Genomic DNA, 20,397 nt, shown 5'->3' with positions numbered 1-20,397 from the left:
ATTAGGCTTTGGCTTAAGAGAATGTTGTGGTTGGTTTGATTTTCTGTCCAGACCATAAAACTTTCTCCATATAGGCAATAAGGCTGTTTTGCTTTCTTATCATCTGTGTGTTGCACTTTTCATCTATTGAAGAATTTTTCCTTTGCTTTCACAACTTGGCTAACTGTTTGTCACTAGAGGTCTAGCTTTCAGCCTGTCTCAACTTTTGACATGCCTTCCTCACTCAGCTTAATGATTTCTAGTTTTTGATTTCAAGAGAGACACAAGGCTGTTCCTTTCACTTGAACACTTGGATGCCATTGTAGGGCTATTAATTGGCGTAATTTCAATATTGTTGTGTCTTAGGGAATAAGGAGGCCTGAGGAGAGAGAGAGTGATGAGGAAACGGCTGGTCAGTGGAGCAGTCAGAACACACACAACATTTATCAAGTACGCTGTTTTATATGGGTGCGGTTCATGGTGCCCCAAAATAAATACAATAGTGACATCAAAGATCACTGATCGAAGATCACCATAACAGATATAACAATAATGAAAAGGTTTGAAATATTGTGAGAATTACCAAAATAATGCACAGAGACACCAAGTAAGCCCATGTGGTTGGAAAAATGGTGCTGATAGACTTGCTTGACCAGGTTGCCACAAACCTTCAATGTGTAAAAAATGCAGTATCTGTGATGCACAATAAAAGGAGGTATGTCTGTATTGGGAGGGCATGAATTTATAGGAATTAAAGATAAATTTTTAATTATTAAATGAAGACATACAATTACAAAATACATTGTTAACATGACATCAAGAATTAAGTCATCTGTTTACAACCTAAAATATAATTTATGTGATATTGTGAATTCTCTTTAATTTGTGCTATTTTAAATACTCAGGAGTATGCTATGTGCTATATATTATGTACAGAGAACTCATTTTGTGGCTACATTTTTAAAATCACAAGATAGATACCTAAAACAAGCATTGCCTTTCTGTTACTTGAGGATGTTTAGCAAATGCTTGTAGATTTATTGTTGATTTTTAACCAAATAGTTCTTTCTGTACATCTCCCTTCTCACAATCTCCCTTTTCTCTCTCTCATTGCACTGACTTTCTTATCCTTTGTGCATATTGCTATGCAAGTGTGAATGCACACACACTGGTTAGAAAAAAAGACATTAGAGAAGAGATGAGATTGGGGCATTTTTTGTTCTATAAAATCACTTTTAGATTTACTTAATGGGATGTCAGTGATAGACCAGATTCGAAATATTAGCTATAAGAACAGGGCTTGATACAAATGTCATGCTCAGTTCCTGGACAAGGGTTTTTTGTGTTGTTGTTTGTTTGTTTGTTTGGTAGCTGTGCTTATCATACATGATATGATCATTTAAAAAAATCTATCTTAGAACTTAGGCTGTTAGCTTCTTCTCCTCCCATTAAAATGTGGTTAATTCTTAGAGGGATTTTAGTAGGTTTACATTCCCAGGTTCTCCTTCTGAGTTGGCATTAATTCAGTAAATATCTGTCAGTACTGTATTCCAAGCAACTCCAACCACTGACAGGGTAGGCAAGTAGGTTTGAGTCCTCTTAGCAAGTACTTTCTGGCTCTACATCCTAGAATCACCTACAGAAAAGAGAGCTTTCGATGGGGCTGGGGAAATGGAGCTTGCTCTGAGGCAGACACCCAGTTCCTCCCTAGTATTTTTCCTGTTGTTACTTTGACACAGAGTTTTAGTTCCTACTGTATTGTAGCTTAGGAGGCCAAATTACTTTGGTCCTATGTATGAATATTCTTGAAATTGAGTCTACTTTTTGAGACTCAACACATTTGCCAGCCTTTGAAGTATATATACTCTCCAAGGCTGGTCACTGAAATTATCTTTGCGTTAGACTACTCTAAAAGGAATATCTATACATCACTGTAGGTTTGTGCCCTCTATATAACAACTTTAATAAATGCTCATTCCCTTGGAATACTTGTATTAGAATGGGGAAATGTCAGTGATCCAGATTCACATGTTCCTACTCTGTTTTGTGGAAACCAGGCTATGATAGGCACCCCGCAGTGATCAGAACTGATCTCCTATTTCTTCTTTATCCTCCCAGTAAATGTGATTAAATCTTAGAGGAATTTTGGTAGGTGTGAAGTCCCAGCTCACCTTCCTGAGTTGACAGTATTTTGCTCTTAGCTCCTTCTATTCAGGTTTGGTTTCACATAGCACATTCTCTTCTTTGTCACCTAGCAAACAATCTGTTATTATTTATGAAGTGCAACAATAAGCTTGATGTGATATTCGAGAATCCCAACCTATAGTTTGATTGCCAGGAAAATAGAATATGCTTAAAGAATGCTGAGGATCAGTGAAGTGCAGAAATTGTAGTTAAATGGTGTTTTAATCAGTTTTGTTGTTTTCTTGTATTCTTAATAGAATCCAGATAGGTCTCTGAAAGAAGTGACTCTTGACTAATTTCAAAGAAGATAGATAGTTCAGTGGGTAAATACAAAGTTTTTTAGGACAATGGAAACAATAAATGTGGGTAAGGACAGAAGAATAAAGAGAGCAAAAATGAGAGTAGTGCTTCTCAGATTGCAGTGAGAGAGGACCAGGAGACCAGAGAGTTTGGAATAGCATGGGGGAATTCCAGAGGACTTCTGTCTGTAGACTCAAGAAGAACATGAAGGACCTAATTTCTGGGCTTGCAAGCAAAACTTTTTAGAAAATCTCTTTACCTTTATTAATAGAAAAGGTACCAGGTCTTGGAGGTACAGTGTTTGAGGCAGAGGCTTATAGCACAGCATTTTTCTTAGTAGTTGTGAGAAATCTATGAAGTGATCACAGCAAGTAATGATTATGGTCTGGCTCTCATACCTGATTCAAGAGAGTTGACTGCGATTGCTCATGTAGCTACTGTTCGTTGACTTGTGGTCCCCTATTACCTTTCTAAGCATCTACATTAGATTTTCTGTTTTCCTTTCCTGTTTCTCCTCTGAGTTAATTAGCTAACTACTTAGAAACAGTGGGGAGAGGCCACAATTACAAGAATTTAGGTCTATGCAAAGTCCTTGTTTTCCAGAGTTGGTTTTTTCAATCTTTGGCTGAGGTACAATATTATGAGAACTTATGACAGACTGAAAGAATTTACAATAAAGTTTAGTCTGCCTCAGAAGTGAATGAATGGGATAAATTGCTAGAGGACTAGAATGTTACTTTTATTTGTACTTTAACCCCACGGATAAAGATTTGGTTAATAGCACAACATTGTGTGTGTAGTTGTTTACAGAATCACTCACTGTGTGCCTTCTTAGTGTCCTCAGATGTCCTAGCATTTTCAGTTTTCGGTTTGAGCAATAAAGAAAGGCAGTTAGGAGGTAGAGAAGTTGAATGACTTGCATATTTGTCTTTTCTGTAGCAAAGCACACAGCAAAAGGCAGCTCGTATATTTTCTCTGAACAGAAGTTTCTGAGCGTTTTTTTGGTTTGATTATCAAAGTATCTTAGCCAGTTTGATTTACACATTTACTGGGAGTGTCCTATAATTTGGGACAAGGAAAATGTAGTGTCATTAGTACTTGAAAATCAAAATTAGTTCCTGTAATGGTTAAGTTCATGTCACCCCTTGGCTAGATTATGGTGTCCAGTTGTTTGGTCAAGCAAGCAGGGGCCTGATTGTTATTGTGAGAGTATTTCATGGATTAGTTGATTGCATCTACAGTCAAAAGGTGATTGCTTTCAGCAATGAGAGAAGTCTCATCCAATCAGCCGAAGGCCTTGAAGGGAGAATGGATGATTTCAGCAGTCAGAAGAATTTCTGCCTCTACTTCCACCAATCAATTTCTCTTGGGGAATTCATTGAAATCTCCATCAGAGTTCCCAACTTGTGGCCTGCCCTCTGGAATTCAGACTTGCCAATCCCCATGGTTGCATGAGCTAATCCTATAATAAATCTCTTAATATTTACATGCATACACACACACAAACACATACTTTGTTGGTTCCTTTTCTCTGGAGAACCCTAAGACAGTGCCTTGAAGGCTGCTAATAAAAATCTCTTCTCTTTCTCTTAGGGCTGCTGCTCAGAGTAAATTAGGTAACTATTCAGATGCAATAAAGGATTGTGAAAAAGCAATAGCAATTGATTCAAAATACAGCAAGGCCTATGGGAGAATGGGGTAAGTCCTTTAAGAATGTTCAAAGTAGTATCAAATAGTTCCAGATTTGCTGTTCTTTATGACTTGGTTTTGAATTTCCTTCTCAATATTGTACCCTCCAAACTAGTAAGATGATATTATAACATAAAGGAAGAAATGATTACAATTTCTGTGAGTTGGGAGTGAGATGAATGGTTGGTTGTTGGAGAGACTCACAGCCATAGTGAGTAGATTCATTTCATGTTCCTGACCACAAATCTCAAATGAGCACCCAATATTGACAGACAGTCCTATCATATTTCCTTCTAAGTTCACCCCATCACTCTCTTAAATGTCTATTTGACATTACTACTCTCTTAAAATTTCCAGAACTCTCTCCATGGGGACTCTCAGCTGATTGATATTGCCTCACACTTGAGAAAATAGATTCATTTAGAAGAAGAGTAACTCATCTTCCTACTTCCAGATCCACCAATCTATTTGCATTTGTACCTATACAGATTACCTTTATTCCTGTTAAAATGAAGAATTCTTATCTAAGACCATTCCCTCCATTCACATTTTACATCTCATCTTTTTGTACCTTCTCCCAGACTTCACATTGCAATTATCTTCTACAACACCAGTTTTTCAATCTTTTATAGATGATGATGACTGGCATGTGAAAAAGTAATTAAAAAATCATCCATCTGATCCTTCCTTCTATGCAGTGTTTCCCTCTGGTTACCACCTCATTTCTCTGTTCCTCTTTTTCTGCAAAGACCCTGAAGATGTCTGTACTTGTCTCTTCTCTCATTTTCTTTTCGGCTCACTGTAGTAGGGCTTTAGCCTATATCACTTTACAAAGATAGCTCGATCAAAGGTCACCAGTTATCTTTATCGTACTAAGGCCAATGTTTGGTTCTATGTCTTCATCTTACTCTACTTTTTAGTATTTGACACAAGTAGCTTATTTTTGAAATAATTCATTCTCTAGACTTCTGTGAAACCACACTTACCAGGTTTTCCTTCTACCTCACTGGTTATTCTTTTCTTCCTCCCTTGCTGGTTCTTCTTCCTCTTCCACCTCTAAATAATAGTGTACTTCAGGGCTCTATCCTCTGCTGCTGCTGTTTCCCTGTGTACACTCCCTTCCGATTTCATTCCGTCCCATGCTTTAAAATTCCGTCTCTATGTTGATGGGTCTCTTAAGTTGTATGTCCTCTGAAATTCATACTCATATATTCAAGTACTATTCATTTCCACTTAGATGTTTAATAGGTGTCTTAAACTTAACATGTCCCAAACAATACTCTTGTTCCCTTCTTAAATCTTTTCCATCTCAGCAAATGGTACCGTCACTCTTCTACTCAGTGCTCGGACCAAAAGCCTAGGGGGTCATCCTTGATTCTTATTGCACTTGACACTTCCAATCCATCAGCAAGTTCTGTCAATTCTAGTTTCCGTGTATATATTGAATCTGAGCATTGATCACTATCTTGCTCCCATAGTTGAAACCACCATCTCTCACCTAGACTACTGCAAAAGCCTCCTAACTCTTCTCCCTGCCTGTGCTCCACCCCTGCCCATGCTGATCCTCCACAGAAAAGCATAGAATACAAATCAGATCATCTCACTGCAGTCAGAATAAAATCTAAACTCCAAACCATGGTGCTGTATGAGCAGGCACCTGGAAGCTCTCTGACATTTTCTTTGCATACTTTGTTTTCTGTGTTCCCTTCTCATCAGCCTTTGTCCTGTACTTTAAGCATACTAAGCTTGCATCTTTCTCAGGGCCTTTATGGCTGCTGCTTCTTAGAATGTTCCTCCCCTGGTTTTCATTAGACTTCTTTCTTGTCATCATCTAGGTCTCAACTTGGATGTTTACTTTTTCAATATAGCCACCTTTGAGCAGCTCTACCAATTCATTCTCTTGAACAGTTCCCTTTTTTATTTGCATGTGTATTGTCTGTCTTCTTTTTTATTTGCATGTGTATTGTCTGTCTTCCCCAGGTAGAATGTAAATTGCTTAAAGTTAGGAACTTTATCTTTTTCACTGTGAAATCCTCAGTGTCTAAAAAAGTGGACATAGAAGGTTTTCAATAAATATGGAGTAGGTTTTCAATATTTATTGGCTGACTATTGATTAACTGGGGACTCTGATGAAGTATCTTTCATGGTTTACTAGTAGAAAACTAATTTGGTTCTGAGAATTTTTCTGTGGTTAGGTACTGTATTTTATCCAGACCAGAGACTGTGAGGTAAATCAGCAAAGAAAGAATTGGAGTAATTTGTTCAAAATCAAATCCTAACACTGTCTCTCCATATATAGTATTGGCCACTATTGTTTAGTTTCGAAGTAATTTTCCAATAAAAAAATTTAACTATGTGGAGGTAAACATTAAAATTTGATAACTTACTCTTTGATCAGTGCCTGGGATAATTTATGCTATTTGATTTTTAAAGGATGCTAATTTTATCTATTTAACAACTAAAGTATCTTTTTCCAAGGATAGCCAACTGCTATGCTATAGTCTAGTTTTTTTAATGGCAAATTGATATATACTGTGACTCAACTTCTCTGTAGGGATGAAAGTTGGACATTAGAAGCACAAATCTAGTTCAGAGTCCTTAAAATGGTTTTAGCATTGTGGAATTATATGACCACAAGATTGTTAGACAGCTCCCATCTTTGTGGAGCTTAATCTAGGCATTCATAAAGCAGCTATTTCACATTGTAGCCTTAAAAATATGATAGGGTAGATAAGGTTCATCTCTAAGCATAAAGTTCGTGATACATATTGGACAGCCAAGGTTGTCAGCAAGCAGAGTGGAGAGTTCAGACTTATAGAATCTTGGAATTAGAGGGAATGTTAGTGTTCCAGTGATACATTCCCAAGATAGTACAGTGAGTAAGTTATGTAATCTGAATTGGAATTGACTACCAAAATAGATGTTGGACTATGTTTGTGATATCCTGCTATTCTTTAATCATGTATCTTTCTTTTTAGGTTGGCCCTCACTGCAATGAATAAATTTGAAGAAGCAGTTACAAGTTATCAAAAGGCATTGGAGCTTGACCCTGAAAATGATTCCTATAAGTCAAATCTCAAAATAGCAGAACAGAAGCTAAGAGACGTATCCAGTCCTGTAAGTTATTTATGTCAGATGAATGAAATATTTTCCGTCATTCATACTTTATTGTAGTTAAATTTTGGTGGTTGGAATGATTCTCAGATATACTTGTTTTACAGATAGGAACTGGATTGAACTTTGACATGGCCAGCTTGATAAACAATCCAGCCTTCATTAGTATGGTGAGTGTATTTCCTTTTCTTCTCTGCTGGCTCTGTTTTCCATAGAGCCATATAGCTCCAGAACGTTTTAGAAACAAATAAGCGAGGTTTTGTGGTGGTGATGGTATGTGGTGGTGGTATAAAGCTGTGGGAGAGGTTCTTAACCGGTCCATGGATCTCCTTGTGGGAAAGCCTGTATGGACTTTATAGAAAGTCCATGGATTCTCTGAAATTATATGTAAAAATTTGTGTACATGTGGATATGTGCATTTTCTAGGGAGATAACCATAGTTTCATCTGATTGGCAAAGGAATCTGAAAATCCAAAAGTTTAAAACCAATCTTACATGGAAGTGGTTGTAAGAAAATATCTAATAATTGAGGTCTGAGGGTTTTGACAATAATGGTTCCATAGCTCTCCCCTTAGCATTGTCTGCCTTCGCTTCTATCTTATGAGTTTATTTGAACTTTTCATATATTTCGCATAAAAGTATACTCCCCGTCCTTCAACAAAATTCAATTAGGGACCTTTTTGAAAATATACATGCTCTGGCCCAATATGTAGAGACTCTTATTTAATACACCTGGGATGTTACCTCAGTATATAAAACTCCCTTGGGTGACTGCATACTTCTGGTTGAGAACTACTCTACTACAGGCTATGGCCTTGGAAGGCAGGAACTACTTTTTGTTCATCTCAATTTCATTCAAAAAATGTGTCTTGCAGCCACTAAATCTTTATCTGAATAGAAGTGCACAGATGACTCATTCCTCTAAGACAAAGAAGTCTTTTGAGCAATTGGTAGTTTTAACTTTTTTCCCAATCTAATTGAGGTCATTCTTCCTACCTACCTGACAAAAAATGTATGCCTCTTTGCAGGTTTTGTGACATTTTTGAACATTGTTGCCCATTTTCAGGTCTCAGGTTATCCTGTTTTTATAGGATGTGAAAATGGAATTATTTTAGTTTCGAATTTGACTTAGACCCCAAGATACAACATTCCAGAGTAAGGTGTGAAACCATCATGGAGTTGCAAAAGATGGGGCTTAACACCATATTTTGTCACTCTCAAAAAAGAGTCAGGTAAATAGAGATTAGGAGAGGGTTTTGGAGAGAGCTACTGGAGTTTCAGAGCCTTGTTTCATGGGTGAGGGAAGTAGTTGGGGCCTGTCCTCATCTCAAGTCCACTGAGAAAGAAATACGATTCTTAGTTTAGAAAACAGTGGACTGCTGTCTGATTTGCTCAAGAAGCCTGCGGTATAATTAATGCTGTGGTTTGGGAAGTAATTATACTTATGACAGTGGAGCAGAGATATGTTTCTTGTGGATCAGAGCTGAATACATATGTTTTTGAGAGAATTCCAGTCTGAATCTTTCTAATGGGACTTTGCCTGAAACAGCCTCCTTGAAGGTGATGGGGCTATGAAGGAAGACTGCTAAAAATCTGGGACCAAAGGGAAAGTCATAATCATCTAGGCAGGGAAAATTACCCTTTTCAGAATATAGGTGGGAAATCCCCAGGAGGTGAGGGGGTATGGAAAGGGGTGGGGAGGGGAAATAGGTGTCTAAAGAATTCAGAAAGTGCTCTGTGAGAGATCCAGGGTAGTTTTAAACAAATTTCAAACCCATAGAGTACCAATGCAAAACCACTGTGATTAACACTAGTCATCAAATAAGAACTTTCCATCTTCCCTTACCTCTCTTGCCTCCACTGAAACCCTAAGCATGGAGGGCCAGAAATCTTGATCATCAGATTAGGAGGAGTAAAAGCACTTTGGGGTGGGAAGGGTGGGTAAAGAACAGCCAATCATGCCCTTCTTTTCTATTACAACTGGCTAACCTGTAGCAGGCCTATGCTGTAGCCGGAAAAGTTTTACCTATAAAGGAAGTTTTATGCATTTGATTATTACACTGAGCAAGACTGATTAATTACTGAACTGGAGGTCATTTTGTAACTTACAGTGATTGGAGGACTTCATACTTAAAAGTTATTAGAAAACCTGTAGGACCTGCTTTAGATTTCTTTCAGGTCGTAGATTCTAAAAGAAGGGGAAGAACTAGTTTTGCAGCACCAGCTTAAAGGCACTGTGTAACAAAATAAAATGCTTTGTGTTTATAGCTCATAAATCATGCTCTTTCTATGTGTGTAATGCCTATATTATTCATGTGTTGGCTCAGAGGCACCAATACTGACTGAGACTCGAGGACAGTTATTGAATTATTTGCAAGTCAGTCAAACAATTATCTTTCTGCTAATAAAAGCAAGTGTTTTTTTTTTTTTAACACCTCATTTCAGGTCAGTGAATTAAAAGTTACTTTTATGAAGATTTAGGCTAAATTTAAATTTTACATGAATATTGTTGACAGGACCTATTTGAGGCAAAAAAGAAAATTATGCCTCCTAAACAGGAAGTTTTGAAAGTGTGCATCTGTGTGTATAAATACACTCTCCTTCCACTCCACTCCTGTAAGCATGGGAAAGATTGAAACTGGGTCCCAAGGAGCAAGGGCACGTCTCTTATAGTACACTTTTGGAATGCACCATCTCAAAAGTATGAGATTCTTTAAGTTTTCTCTCAAAATTTTTTTCTTTTGGTTCAGTTGATCTGATCAGTAGAAAATAAACTGCCATCAATATCCTGTTTATAGTATTGTTTGCAATCTCTTTAACCTTGCAATGTATTTTTAATGCCTTTTTTTCTAGTAACTCTTTTTTTCCATTTCAATTTATACAGCACTCTAAAACTCTACAAAATGTTAGAATATAGTTTAGTCTTCATTCTCTACTTTTTTTTTGTTTGTTTCTTTGTTAAAGATCCCTAAATATTAACTGCCTTAATGGGAGATGCCATTTTTCAATTCCAGGCTGCAAGTTTAATGCAGAATCCTCAAGTTCAACAGCTGTAAGTATAGAAAGAACTTATTACATTTTCCCCCTTCCACCTATCAGGCCCCTAATTTGAGCACATCAGCTCAAAAATGATAAAACTGCCCTGAATGCCAGTCAGTGGGACCTTACAGCTATGCTTTCCCTAACCTCTTACATAATGTAGGTATATTTAACTGACTTTTCTTTGGGCAGTTATAGTACTTGTTAAGAATGTACTAACCCCATGGCTATATCTCTTGTGTACTCTAGAATGTCAGGAATGATGACAAATGCCATTGGGGGACCTGCTGCTGGAGTTGGGGGCCTCACTGATCTATCCAGCCTCATCCAAGCGTAAGTGTTACTTAAAAGAGAACTAGTGAAAATGTATTTTATGTTTTACCGTTTGTCTCTAAGGTGAGGGAACCAGAACCTTTAAAATTTTTATTTTATTGTCTGACCAGATCTGTCTCTTCAGAGGGAAGCAATTGTGTGTGTTTAATATACCTTTTTTTTTTGAAGTCTTCTATAACATTAATTTAAAAAACACACAAGTGAAAATTGCTCTTTTTAAAAAAATTACAACTTTTCCCTACTTTATAACAATGTGGAATGATTTCAGGTATCCTGTACTAAAAGCTGGACTTTTAAAAAACTGGTATTGTAATGTTTGATATAATGATTTCAATCAGTAGTGGCTTCAGTTTCAGGTGGACTGCGAATTAGTCTTCGAATTCCTCTTTTTCCTGCAGGACCTTTTGGTTTCGCAAAACTTTGCTTATGAGCATGTTGCTTGGGGTGTACTTTTTTTTTTTTTTTTTAATTAAATTCAGTTTTATTGAAATACATTCACATACACCATACAATCATCCATGGTATACAATCCACTGTCCACAGTATGATAACATAGTTATGCGTTCATCACCACAATCTATCTCTGAACATTTTCCTTACATCAGAAAGAACCAGAACAAGAATAAAAACTAAAAGTGAAAAAAGAACACCCAAATCATCCCCCCATCCCACCCCATTTGTCCTTTAGTTTTTATCCCCATTCCTCCACTCATCCATACACTAGATAAAGGGGGTGTGATCCACAAGGTCTTCACAATCACACTGTCACCCCTTGTAATCTACATTATTATATAATTGTCTTCAGGAGTCCAGACTGCTGGGTTGGAGTTTGGTAGTTTCAGGTATTTACTTCTAGCTATTCCAATACATTAAAGCCTAAGAGGTGTTATCTATATAGTGCATAAGAATGTCCACCAGAGTGACCTCTCGACTCCATTTGGAATCTCTCAGCCACTGAAACTATTTCGTCTCATTTTGCATCCCTCTTTTGGTCAAGAAGATACTCTCGGTCCCATGATGCCGGGTCCACATTCATCCCCGGGAGTCATACTCTGCTTTGCCAGGGAGATTTACACCTTTGGGAGTTGGGTCCCACGTAGGGGGGAGGGCAGCAAGTTCACCTGTCGAGATGGCTCAGTTAGAGAGAGAGAGGGCCACATCTGAGCAACAAAGAGGTACTCAGGGGGAGGCTCTTAGGCACCATTACATACAACTTTAGATTCTCCTTTGTGGTAATGAGCTTCATAAGGGCAAGTCCCATGCTCGAGGGCTCAGCACATCAAACCGCCAGTCCCAATGTTTGTGATAACATCAACACCAGTCCAGGTGAGGATGTCCAACACATCCGCACCTTCCCCCAGATCCTCGGAGCTGGGGAGGGGGAGGCTGTAAATATATTTTTTATTATCTGCCCAAATTACTCTAGGATGTGTCACTATTTCACTCCAGCCTATACTAACCTACCGTATCTCACTTCCTATTCAAAGTTCCATGCAATTGTGGTGTTTGAACAAATCGACTGTAGAGTTGTACCGTTTAGAAAATTTAGATCCTGTACCAAATAGATATCTATTCCCTTGGTCTCATATGAAAGTTGAAGTTTTAAAACACAATCAGTTTCAACCTTTACCCTTTGGCCTGGCTTGCCCTGGTCTTAACCAGACCTGCTTCATTCATATCACTAATTGAAGTCTGGGCTCTTTTTCAGCTTTTTTTTTTTTTTTTGACAGTGGCTGTATGCACTAATACTGACATTCAAATCTGCCGAGCTCTAGCTCTGAGTTTCAGGTGTCTCAGAGATATGCATTGTTCCAGAGACCAATCAGGTTATACGCTAGGGGATCAGCATCTCAAAGTTTAGAGATAGGCCTTACAATTCAGGGATAGAGTTAACTGCTGTAAGAGCTTACAATCTAGGGACTATTACAATTATTGTGTCCACGTTAGGCTATGTTCTAAGATTCAGTTCTGAGTTTACACATTGTAGTTAGTCCATATTGGTGAGGCATCATCCCTCTCACCATGTTTTCTCCAACACTTTTACTCCTATATATATATTTTCCTACAATTTTATAGAGTTATATTCACATACCATACATTTATCCACAGTGTACAATCAGTTGTTCATGGTATCATCATAAAGTTGTACATTTATCACCACAATCAGCACTTGAACATATTGATTACTACAAGAAAAATTGTTTTTTTTTTTTAGCAATAAGAAAAAAATGATAAAAAGAAAAATAACATGTCATACAATACAATATACTAGTAAGGACAGCAAATAACACCACTACCAAGAATTGGGGTGTACTTTTTCATAAAGGAAGTCTGCAGTCAATTCATCCCCATTATCTATTCAGTCTTTCTAATTACATCCATTTGTAGTTGTCTTTCTACAGTTTCTAGCAGAGGGCTCTTGCAGCTAGAATACAGCATCTATTCTATTATACTGCATGTATATCAAGGCATTGAATAAATAAAAACTATGGACTCCAAATACTCTCCTTCATGGGAATGTTTATACAGAAAGAAGTGATAACGTGCTGAATCTTTGGGAAACCTCTTTGGCAAATCTTTTAGTTCTGTATTTGTTCTGTTGGCCAAAATTATAATTTCATTTTTTATATCTGTTTCCAACTGCTTGTAGTTGAGCTGTTATTCAGTTTTTCCAAAGCCTGAAAAGCTTCCTGAGAAATAGGAAATGCTACCCCTTGTAGTGTTTGATGCTTAGTGTCCACACTCACATCAGTTTGTTCCTCATTAATTTTAATTTGTCGTAATTCTTCCTCCACTGCAGTCAACGGGGCAGGGGAAGATTGCGATAGCAAATATTTTTTTATATCCATGTAATGCTACATCTTCCTTTACGGTTCCAAATACTTCATCTTTAATGTGGCCACCTCCAAACTCCTTCTTTAGAGTTGCTTTCGTTGCTGCATACATTTTCTGACGAACATGAGAATGATCTGGAGACCATGCAATGAATATCCATTCATATCCCTGGGCATTCTGAGAATCTCATCTGAATAATACATAGCACGGTTGTTTGTCCTCCGGGGGGGGGTAGAACAAAGGAATCGTAATCCTTATCCCAGGAATCTGAAGGTTGACTGCATGACCCAATCACAGATTGCTCGTTTTCAATAGATATTTTCAGAAGTCTGTATTGCCCATTTCTTGCTGTGGCAAAGATCTCTTTAATGTCTTCACTACCTTGGATGCCAGTGTCATGGGACATGGCAGCAGCTGCGGGCTCCAGGCTCCGCCACTGACTGCCTAATGTACCTTTTTAAAAAGGGTTTTTCAAGTACCAGCTGAGTCATTTTTTTCCCCTTGTAACATCTCAATAAGGCAGGTGAGCAACAGATATTAATGGAAGGGGAGTAAGTAATTTACATCCCTATTCAATAGCTAGAGATACTGAAGCACAGGGTAATGACTTAATAAAAGCTCCAGAGAATCCATGGGAGAGCTAGGTCTGCATCTAGTCTTTTGACTTGTAGCCTAAGTTTTCTTTACTTAATTATGCTGTCAGTATATTAAGGTCCTTAATTTCTTTAAATGGGGCTAACAATACAATAATCTTTATTTATAGTGGGTCCTAAGGTTTGGGGATTGGTGCTTTTGAGGGCAGGGAAACAATAAAAATCGTATGTCCAAACAAAATGTTATCTTGTATATAAAGCAGTTAATCCCCCATTTTTCTCAGTGAAGAATCAAGAAAAAGTTTTTTAGCAGATTTGAATATGTAACTTCTCAGGGATGTAGATGAAAAGTCAAATATCTAGTTAAATTATGTATTAATTTGGGTACACATGTACATTTTAAGATCATATATTATACATATAAACTTTAAAACAATTTTTTATTAGACTTATAATTTAGGAAACAATTTTATTCAAACTTCTTTCAGTGTCTATCATCACTAGAGAAACTCTTTACATCTTTTCAATGTACTACTTGAGTATATTGCCTTCACTTCCATCCAAATTGCTTAAGAGACATTGCTTTTGAATCTGCATATAATACTGTCACTGGAGATTTTATACAAAGCCACAAGTACTGTACCTATTTGTTATTTGTGATTGTAACCATATAACTACTTAAAATATTGCATTTTTAGTGATTTTAAGTGGCATGATTATAATGCTGTCCAACACTTGGAATTGAGAGTATCACATTCAGGAATTTGTGTTAAAATTCTTTGCCCTTTAAAAAATCAATCCTGTTAGGTTTTCAAACTGGGTATTACACTGAAATATGAGAGATTAAGATTTGAATATGAGTAAATACCTTGATTATATGTGAGCATATACAATAAAAGCATATACTTCCTTAGTCCTTTGCATCTTTATGGTTAAGCACCAGAGTGAGTGGTGGATTCCATTTAACTCAGACACTCAGTTTTTAGCTTGGGTGTTTTGATTCTTATAAAATATATTGCTCTGTAATAACTCTATATGGAGGCAGTGGTAAGCTTGCAAATACTCAAGTTGTGATTCTAAAACTTGTTTTTATAGAAAGTTTCCTTTGAGTAGTCCCCCACAATCTTTGCAGTTCTTTTTGCACAAGTGTTGTATGACTGGGAATTCCCTAATTCATACCATTTGTCTCTTTATCACAGGGGACAGCAGTTTGCTCAGCAGATACAGCAACAGAATCCTGAACTTATAGAGCAACTGAGAAATCATGTCCGGAGCAGGTCATTCAGCAGCAGCACTGAAGAACATTCCTGACTTGACCAGGGACCATAGCTCAGAATGCAAATGGTTTCTCTGAAATGTTTACCATAGATAATGGCCATAAAAAGCACCATAGCTGATTTTTGAAAATAATGGAGCAAAAACTCTTGTGTCTATTCAAAAAAAAAAAAAAAAAAAAAAAAAAAAAAAAAAAAAAAAAAATCTGTTTAGCTAATAGATTTATTACTGACAGACTTGAACATAACATGACTCCTTTGGATACGAATGATCAGTAGGCCTGTTAACTGTAAGTGCCAATATAGCACTGGACAAGATTCCATTTTCAAACCTTTATTATCATATTTGTATATTAAGACTTAACAGAGTATATTTATTGAATAGTAGGGCTATTTATTGGTGAGTTCTTGAGCTCCAAATTCCCTCAAGCAGGCATTTTTGAGAGGGGAGATGAACAAAAGGAAAGTTTTTCCATGTTGGTGTAGAAGAAATATACTTGCCACTAAGCAGCATGTCAAGAGAAGAAAATGTTTATTTAGGTTTAACTTGGATAGTGCTATCAGTAATGAATGTGTTATCATAGATGCCACTGCCATTTTAATGTTGCTTATTCTGATACATGCCAGAGGATCTTAAGAGCTGGTGAAAAGTAGCATTTGAGCAAGGGATGTTGTTTTGAAAAGAAAAATAGATGAGGTGAATGTAAAGAGAGTGAAGGTAGGATGCTCAAGTTTTCTGCCTAGTTCTCAAGTAATCTTGCCTGCAGTTTCATATTGATAACATTAGCATGGCAAATTGTGCTAAGTAAATAATAAAATACACTTAGAAATCCTTAATTGTACTGGTTAGGTCAGTCATATTAACTATTCAATTTAATTGGCACAATCTCACCATTGGTGATCTTCCATGGAAACTCTCAAAATATAGGTCAGGATATACCTGTATTTAAATAAACCAATGGCTTGACCCTAAGTTAAAGATTTTCTAAGTGGCATTTAATTGTTTTCATAAACATTAAAAAAAAAAAACCTCAGTAATTAATGATTAATGGATTTCAAAAAGCATCTATCACTAACATTGCTTGTTCATGTAGTTTTCTGCTCCTATAATTTGGCTTTGCATGCCACTTATGCTTAACCTTAATTTGATGCAACTAAAACATAATAGGAGACTTAAAATATTTTATTGTAAATTACATGCCGTAAGAGTGGAGAATAGTGGCATTGGTATTATTGGCATGCTTCTAACTATAGTGATGGATGAGACAGTTCTAATTCCAGTTAGAATTTGTTAATCACAAAATTGGTAAACTGGGGGCTGACATGATTTCACAAGTATTGAGTGAAAACTGAAATAGACGATAATATAAAATATGTCAGTAATATTGATGATCAGGGTCTCCCCCCCAAAGACCAACTTTTTTCTTTCTTTTCCTTTGTGAGATTAGAAAAGTGATTCTCTAATTCAGGTAGTTCTGATGTAGGTCCTAGGACTCGAATTTAGAGAAACGCTAGGTTAGAGTTTCTCCTCCATTAGACCAGGGAGTACCTAAGCCTTTGGGCTCGGCTACATTGAAGATCTATATAGTTCTGGCCAGAGTAGATGAGAACTTAAATTTTAGGCATTCTGAAATTAAATCTCTTATATTCCATCTAAACCAACTTAATTTTTCATGAAGTCAGCTGCTTGTGTTCAAATGTTACACAGAATAAAATGCTAACCAATCAGATAAAAGTGATGACTCTGATGAAATAACAAAAATACTGGAAGCAAAGTTGATCCTTATAAAAGTTAGTCACTCTTATCCCATGTTGAATAAGAAGTTAACGTTTCCAGTGTAACTATCTTGAGTGCATTAAAACACTTCCAGATCAATAAAATTGATAATCCACTTGTCGGATGGACTAAGAAAAAATATAGAAAATAAAATTAATAGTATCAGCAATGAAAGGGGGAATTATCACTATAGATCCTATAGTATATATCAAAAGGATAATTTAGAAAATCCCAACTTCAGATCTAACAACTTAGATGAAATACGTTAATTTTAAGGTACAAACTACCAAAATTCACTGAAGAAATAATGAATAGACCTATAATATTTGTTTAAGAAATTGAATTTATAGTTAAAAACATTCCAGAAAAGAAGGAATTCTACCAAATATTTAACATAGACATACTGTCAATTCTATGCAGCCTCTTCCAGAAAATGAGGAACCACTCCCCAACTCAGTTTATTTGGCTAGTGTCACTCTGATACCAAAATCAAACAAAGACATTATAAGAAAAAATAAATGTCTTGATGTGGTAACATTGGTAGTTAAGGAAGCCATTCTTTTTACATGAAATAACGGGAATGATGTATTTCTTCCATTTTACCCTTCTAGTTTGTTTCTTTGCTGATATAACACTGATAACAAATACAATCTATATACCTGTCAACTACCTGGATTTCCATTCCATCCAGGGCCCTTTGGTCTTCAAGGAAGTACTTTCTTTACTTTGGAATCATTGCATTGCAAGCTGTTTGAAGAGATGGGTCTATGTATTGGATTGTGCTAGCAACTCTTAAAACTCTAAGAAATGCCCTAAATATTATTCTTGCTTGTCTGGAAAAAATACAGTCCCAATCTAACTAAAGGAAAAAGAGGGCATTGCAGTAAATCTTTGTATCATTTTAATTAGGAATGCTTGACTTCCATTAACCACACTTCATTGTGGTAGCTGTAGCTGTTATGATGCTATGTAAAACTTAACGTGTCCTGTTTATGCAAATAATGTTTTTATTTACTGTACCAAATTGTTTATCTTGTTTTTATAATATGGTTTTAACAAATCTTGTCTAAGGTGGCATTATCTAACCCTCACTTTAAAAGTATATGTCTGGGTTATTGTTTTCAAACAAAAGGGACTTTATAAATTAAATCAAATAAATAGATACAAGTGACCATTATATCTTACATTTTTTTTTTATTTGAAACAGGGTGAAACAGAAGGTTCAGTCATGAGAAGTTTCTTGAAAAACAATCAAAGTGCCCTGAGCCAGTAACTACAAAATCTTTTTTCCTCATTTAATTAATCTTAATTTACTTTGGAAGACTTCAATTTTATACTACTTGAGCTTTATTTTGCAGAGACATTTCATTAGTTATTAATCCAATTCTGGACAGAGCTTTCATTTTGGACCAAACAATTCGTTATGGCAATAAATAATTAGGCATTTAAGAAAAGCCAATTTTTTATTTGACTTAATGTACTTTTTTTTTTTAATTTTATTTTGAAATAAATTCAAAGTTATAGGAACAGTTGCAAAAACAATGCAAACCCCATACACAGAACTCCAGCATACCCTGACCCCCTCTCCCGATACCCCGATCCACCAACTTTAACATGCTGTCACACTGCCATTTCTCTTTCCCTCCCTCCCTCCCTCCTTATCTATCATCCATCATCTGTTGCTCTGTCTTCTGAACATGAGAGCAAGCTGCACACATCCTGGAACAAACACTATAATTCACATATACAATTCCCATGAACAAGAACATTCTTTTATGCAGTCCCATTAAGCGCAGCTAAGAAGTTCAAGAAATTCAACATCGATACAAAGCTTACATTCTATATTTCTTTTTTTTTCTTATGTCCCAACTGTGTCCCTTTGAGCCTCCTGTCTTCCATCCTCAGATCCCATCCAGGATCATCCTTGGCATTCAATTGTCAACTATTTAGACTATATTTTTTCAATTGTGGAAACACATATACAGCCTAAATCTTCCTATTCCAACCCCTCCCTAGCATTCCATTAATGGGATTAATCATATTTAGAATGTTGTAATGCTATCTCTTTCCCACCATCCATTGCTAGAAATTTCCCTTCATTTCAAACAGCAACCCTACACTCATTTCTTATACTCCCCATTGCCCCTTCCCCCACTTCTTGTAACCCATACTCTACTTTTCATCTCTATGGTCATATTCTCTGATAATTTCTTTGTGTTTACTGTGGGGCTTAAAATTAACCTCTTAAATCATAACAATTTTGTTTTTCTTTGATACCAACTTAACTTCAATAGGACACGTAAACTATGTTCCTATACTACTCCATTCTCCCGCCTTTATATAGTTCTTGTCAAAAATCACATATTTTACATTGAGTCCAAAATCACTGATGTGTCATTAGAGTTTGTGTATTTTATATCATGTAGGAAGTACATAGTGGAGTTACAAATCAAAAATTATTGACTTCTATTTGTATTCCATTGTGGTCAGAGAATGTGCTTTGAATATATTCAGTTTTTTTTTTTTTTTTTTTTAATTTCTTGAGGCTTGTTTTATGTCCCAGCATGTGGTCTATTCTGGAGAAAGATCCGTGATCACTAGAGAAGAATGTGTGTCCTGGTGATTTGGGATGTAAAGTTCTATATATGTTTCTATATATGTTTCTTAAAATTCTCTATATCTCTCTCTCTCCCTTCGTTTCTCTGTTGGTAGGGCTCCCTTAGTATCTGAAGTAGGGAAGGTCTTTATTGCTCAGCATTTGTTTGTGAAAAATTTAAGCTCTCCCTCAAATTTGAAGTAGAGTTTTGCTGGATAAAGTATTCTTGGTTGGAAATTTTTCTCTCTCAGAATTTTAAATATGTCATGCCACTGCCTTCTTGCCTCCATGGTGGCCGCTGAGTAGTCACAACTTAGTCTTATGTTGTTTCCTTTGTATGTGGTGAATTGCTTTTCTCTTGCTGCTTTCAGAACTTGCTCCTTCTCTTCAGCATTTGACAGTCTGATCAGAATATGTCTTGGAAAGGGTTTATTTGGATTTATTCTATTTGGAGTTTGCTGGGCATTTATGCTTTGTGTATTTATACTGTGTAGAAGGTTTGGGAAGTTTTCCCCAACAATTTCTTTGAATACTCTTTGTAGACCTTTACCCTTCTCTTCCCCTTCTGTGACACCAATGAATCTTAAATTTGGACATTTTATCTATCATATCCCTGAGATCCATTTCGATGTTTTTTATTTTTTTCTCCATTCTTTCTTTTGTTCTTTCATTTTCTGTTCTGTG

At 36.4% G+C, this 20,397-nt stretch overlaps 1 protein-coding gene and 1 pseudogene across 2 annotated transcripts in view; one reads left to right on the top strand and one right to left on the bottom strand.

Annotated features, from left to right (window-relative positions):
• The window catches only part of SGTB (small glutamine rich tetratricopeptide repeat containing beta), a 65,427-nt gene extending 49,935 nt beyond the window's left edge, over nucleotides 1–15,492 (top strand). The window contains exons 6-11 of one of the 2 annotated variants that reach the window (XM_037801939.1): nucleotides 4,057–4,161; nucleotides 7,131–7,269; nucleotides 7,374–7,436; nucleotides 10,281–10,318; nucleotides 10,555–10,638; nucleotides 15,266–15,492. In XM_037801939.1, the coding sequence (XP_037657867.1) occupies nucleotides 4,057–4,161; nucleotides 7,131–7,269; nucleotides 7,374–7,436; nucleotides 10,281–10,318; nucleotides 10,555–10,638; nucleotides 15,266–15,377 (541 nt within the window). In that variant the 3' untranslated portion in view covers nucleotides 15,378–15,492. The remainder of the gene's footprint in view (nucleotides 1–4,056; nucleotides 4,162–7,130; nucleotides 7,270–7,373; nucleotides 7,437–10,280; nucleotides 10,319–10,554; nucleotides 10,639–15,265) is intronic. The other variant, XM_037801940.1, reaches the window with a different exon arrangement.
• Nucleotides 10,969–13,909, bottom strand: LOC119508308 (annotated as a pseudogene).
• Nucleotides 15,493–20,397: the final 4,905 nt, after the last annotated feature.

This window comes from Choloepus didactylus, chromosome 13 (genome assembly GCF_015220235.1).
Source record: "Choloepus didactylus isolate mChoDid1 chromosome 13, mChoDid1.pri, whole genome shotgun sequence".
Lineage (NCBI taxonomy): Eukaryota > Metazoa > Chordata > Mammalia > Pilosa > Megalonychidae > Choloepus > Choloepus didactylus.
This window is presented reverse-complemented; position numbering and strand designations above follow the sequence as displayed.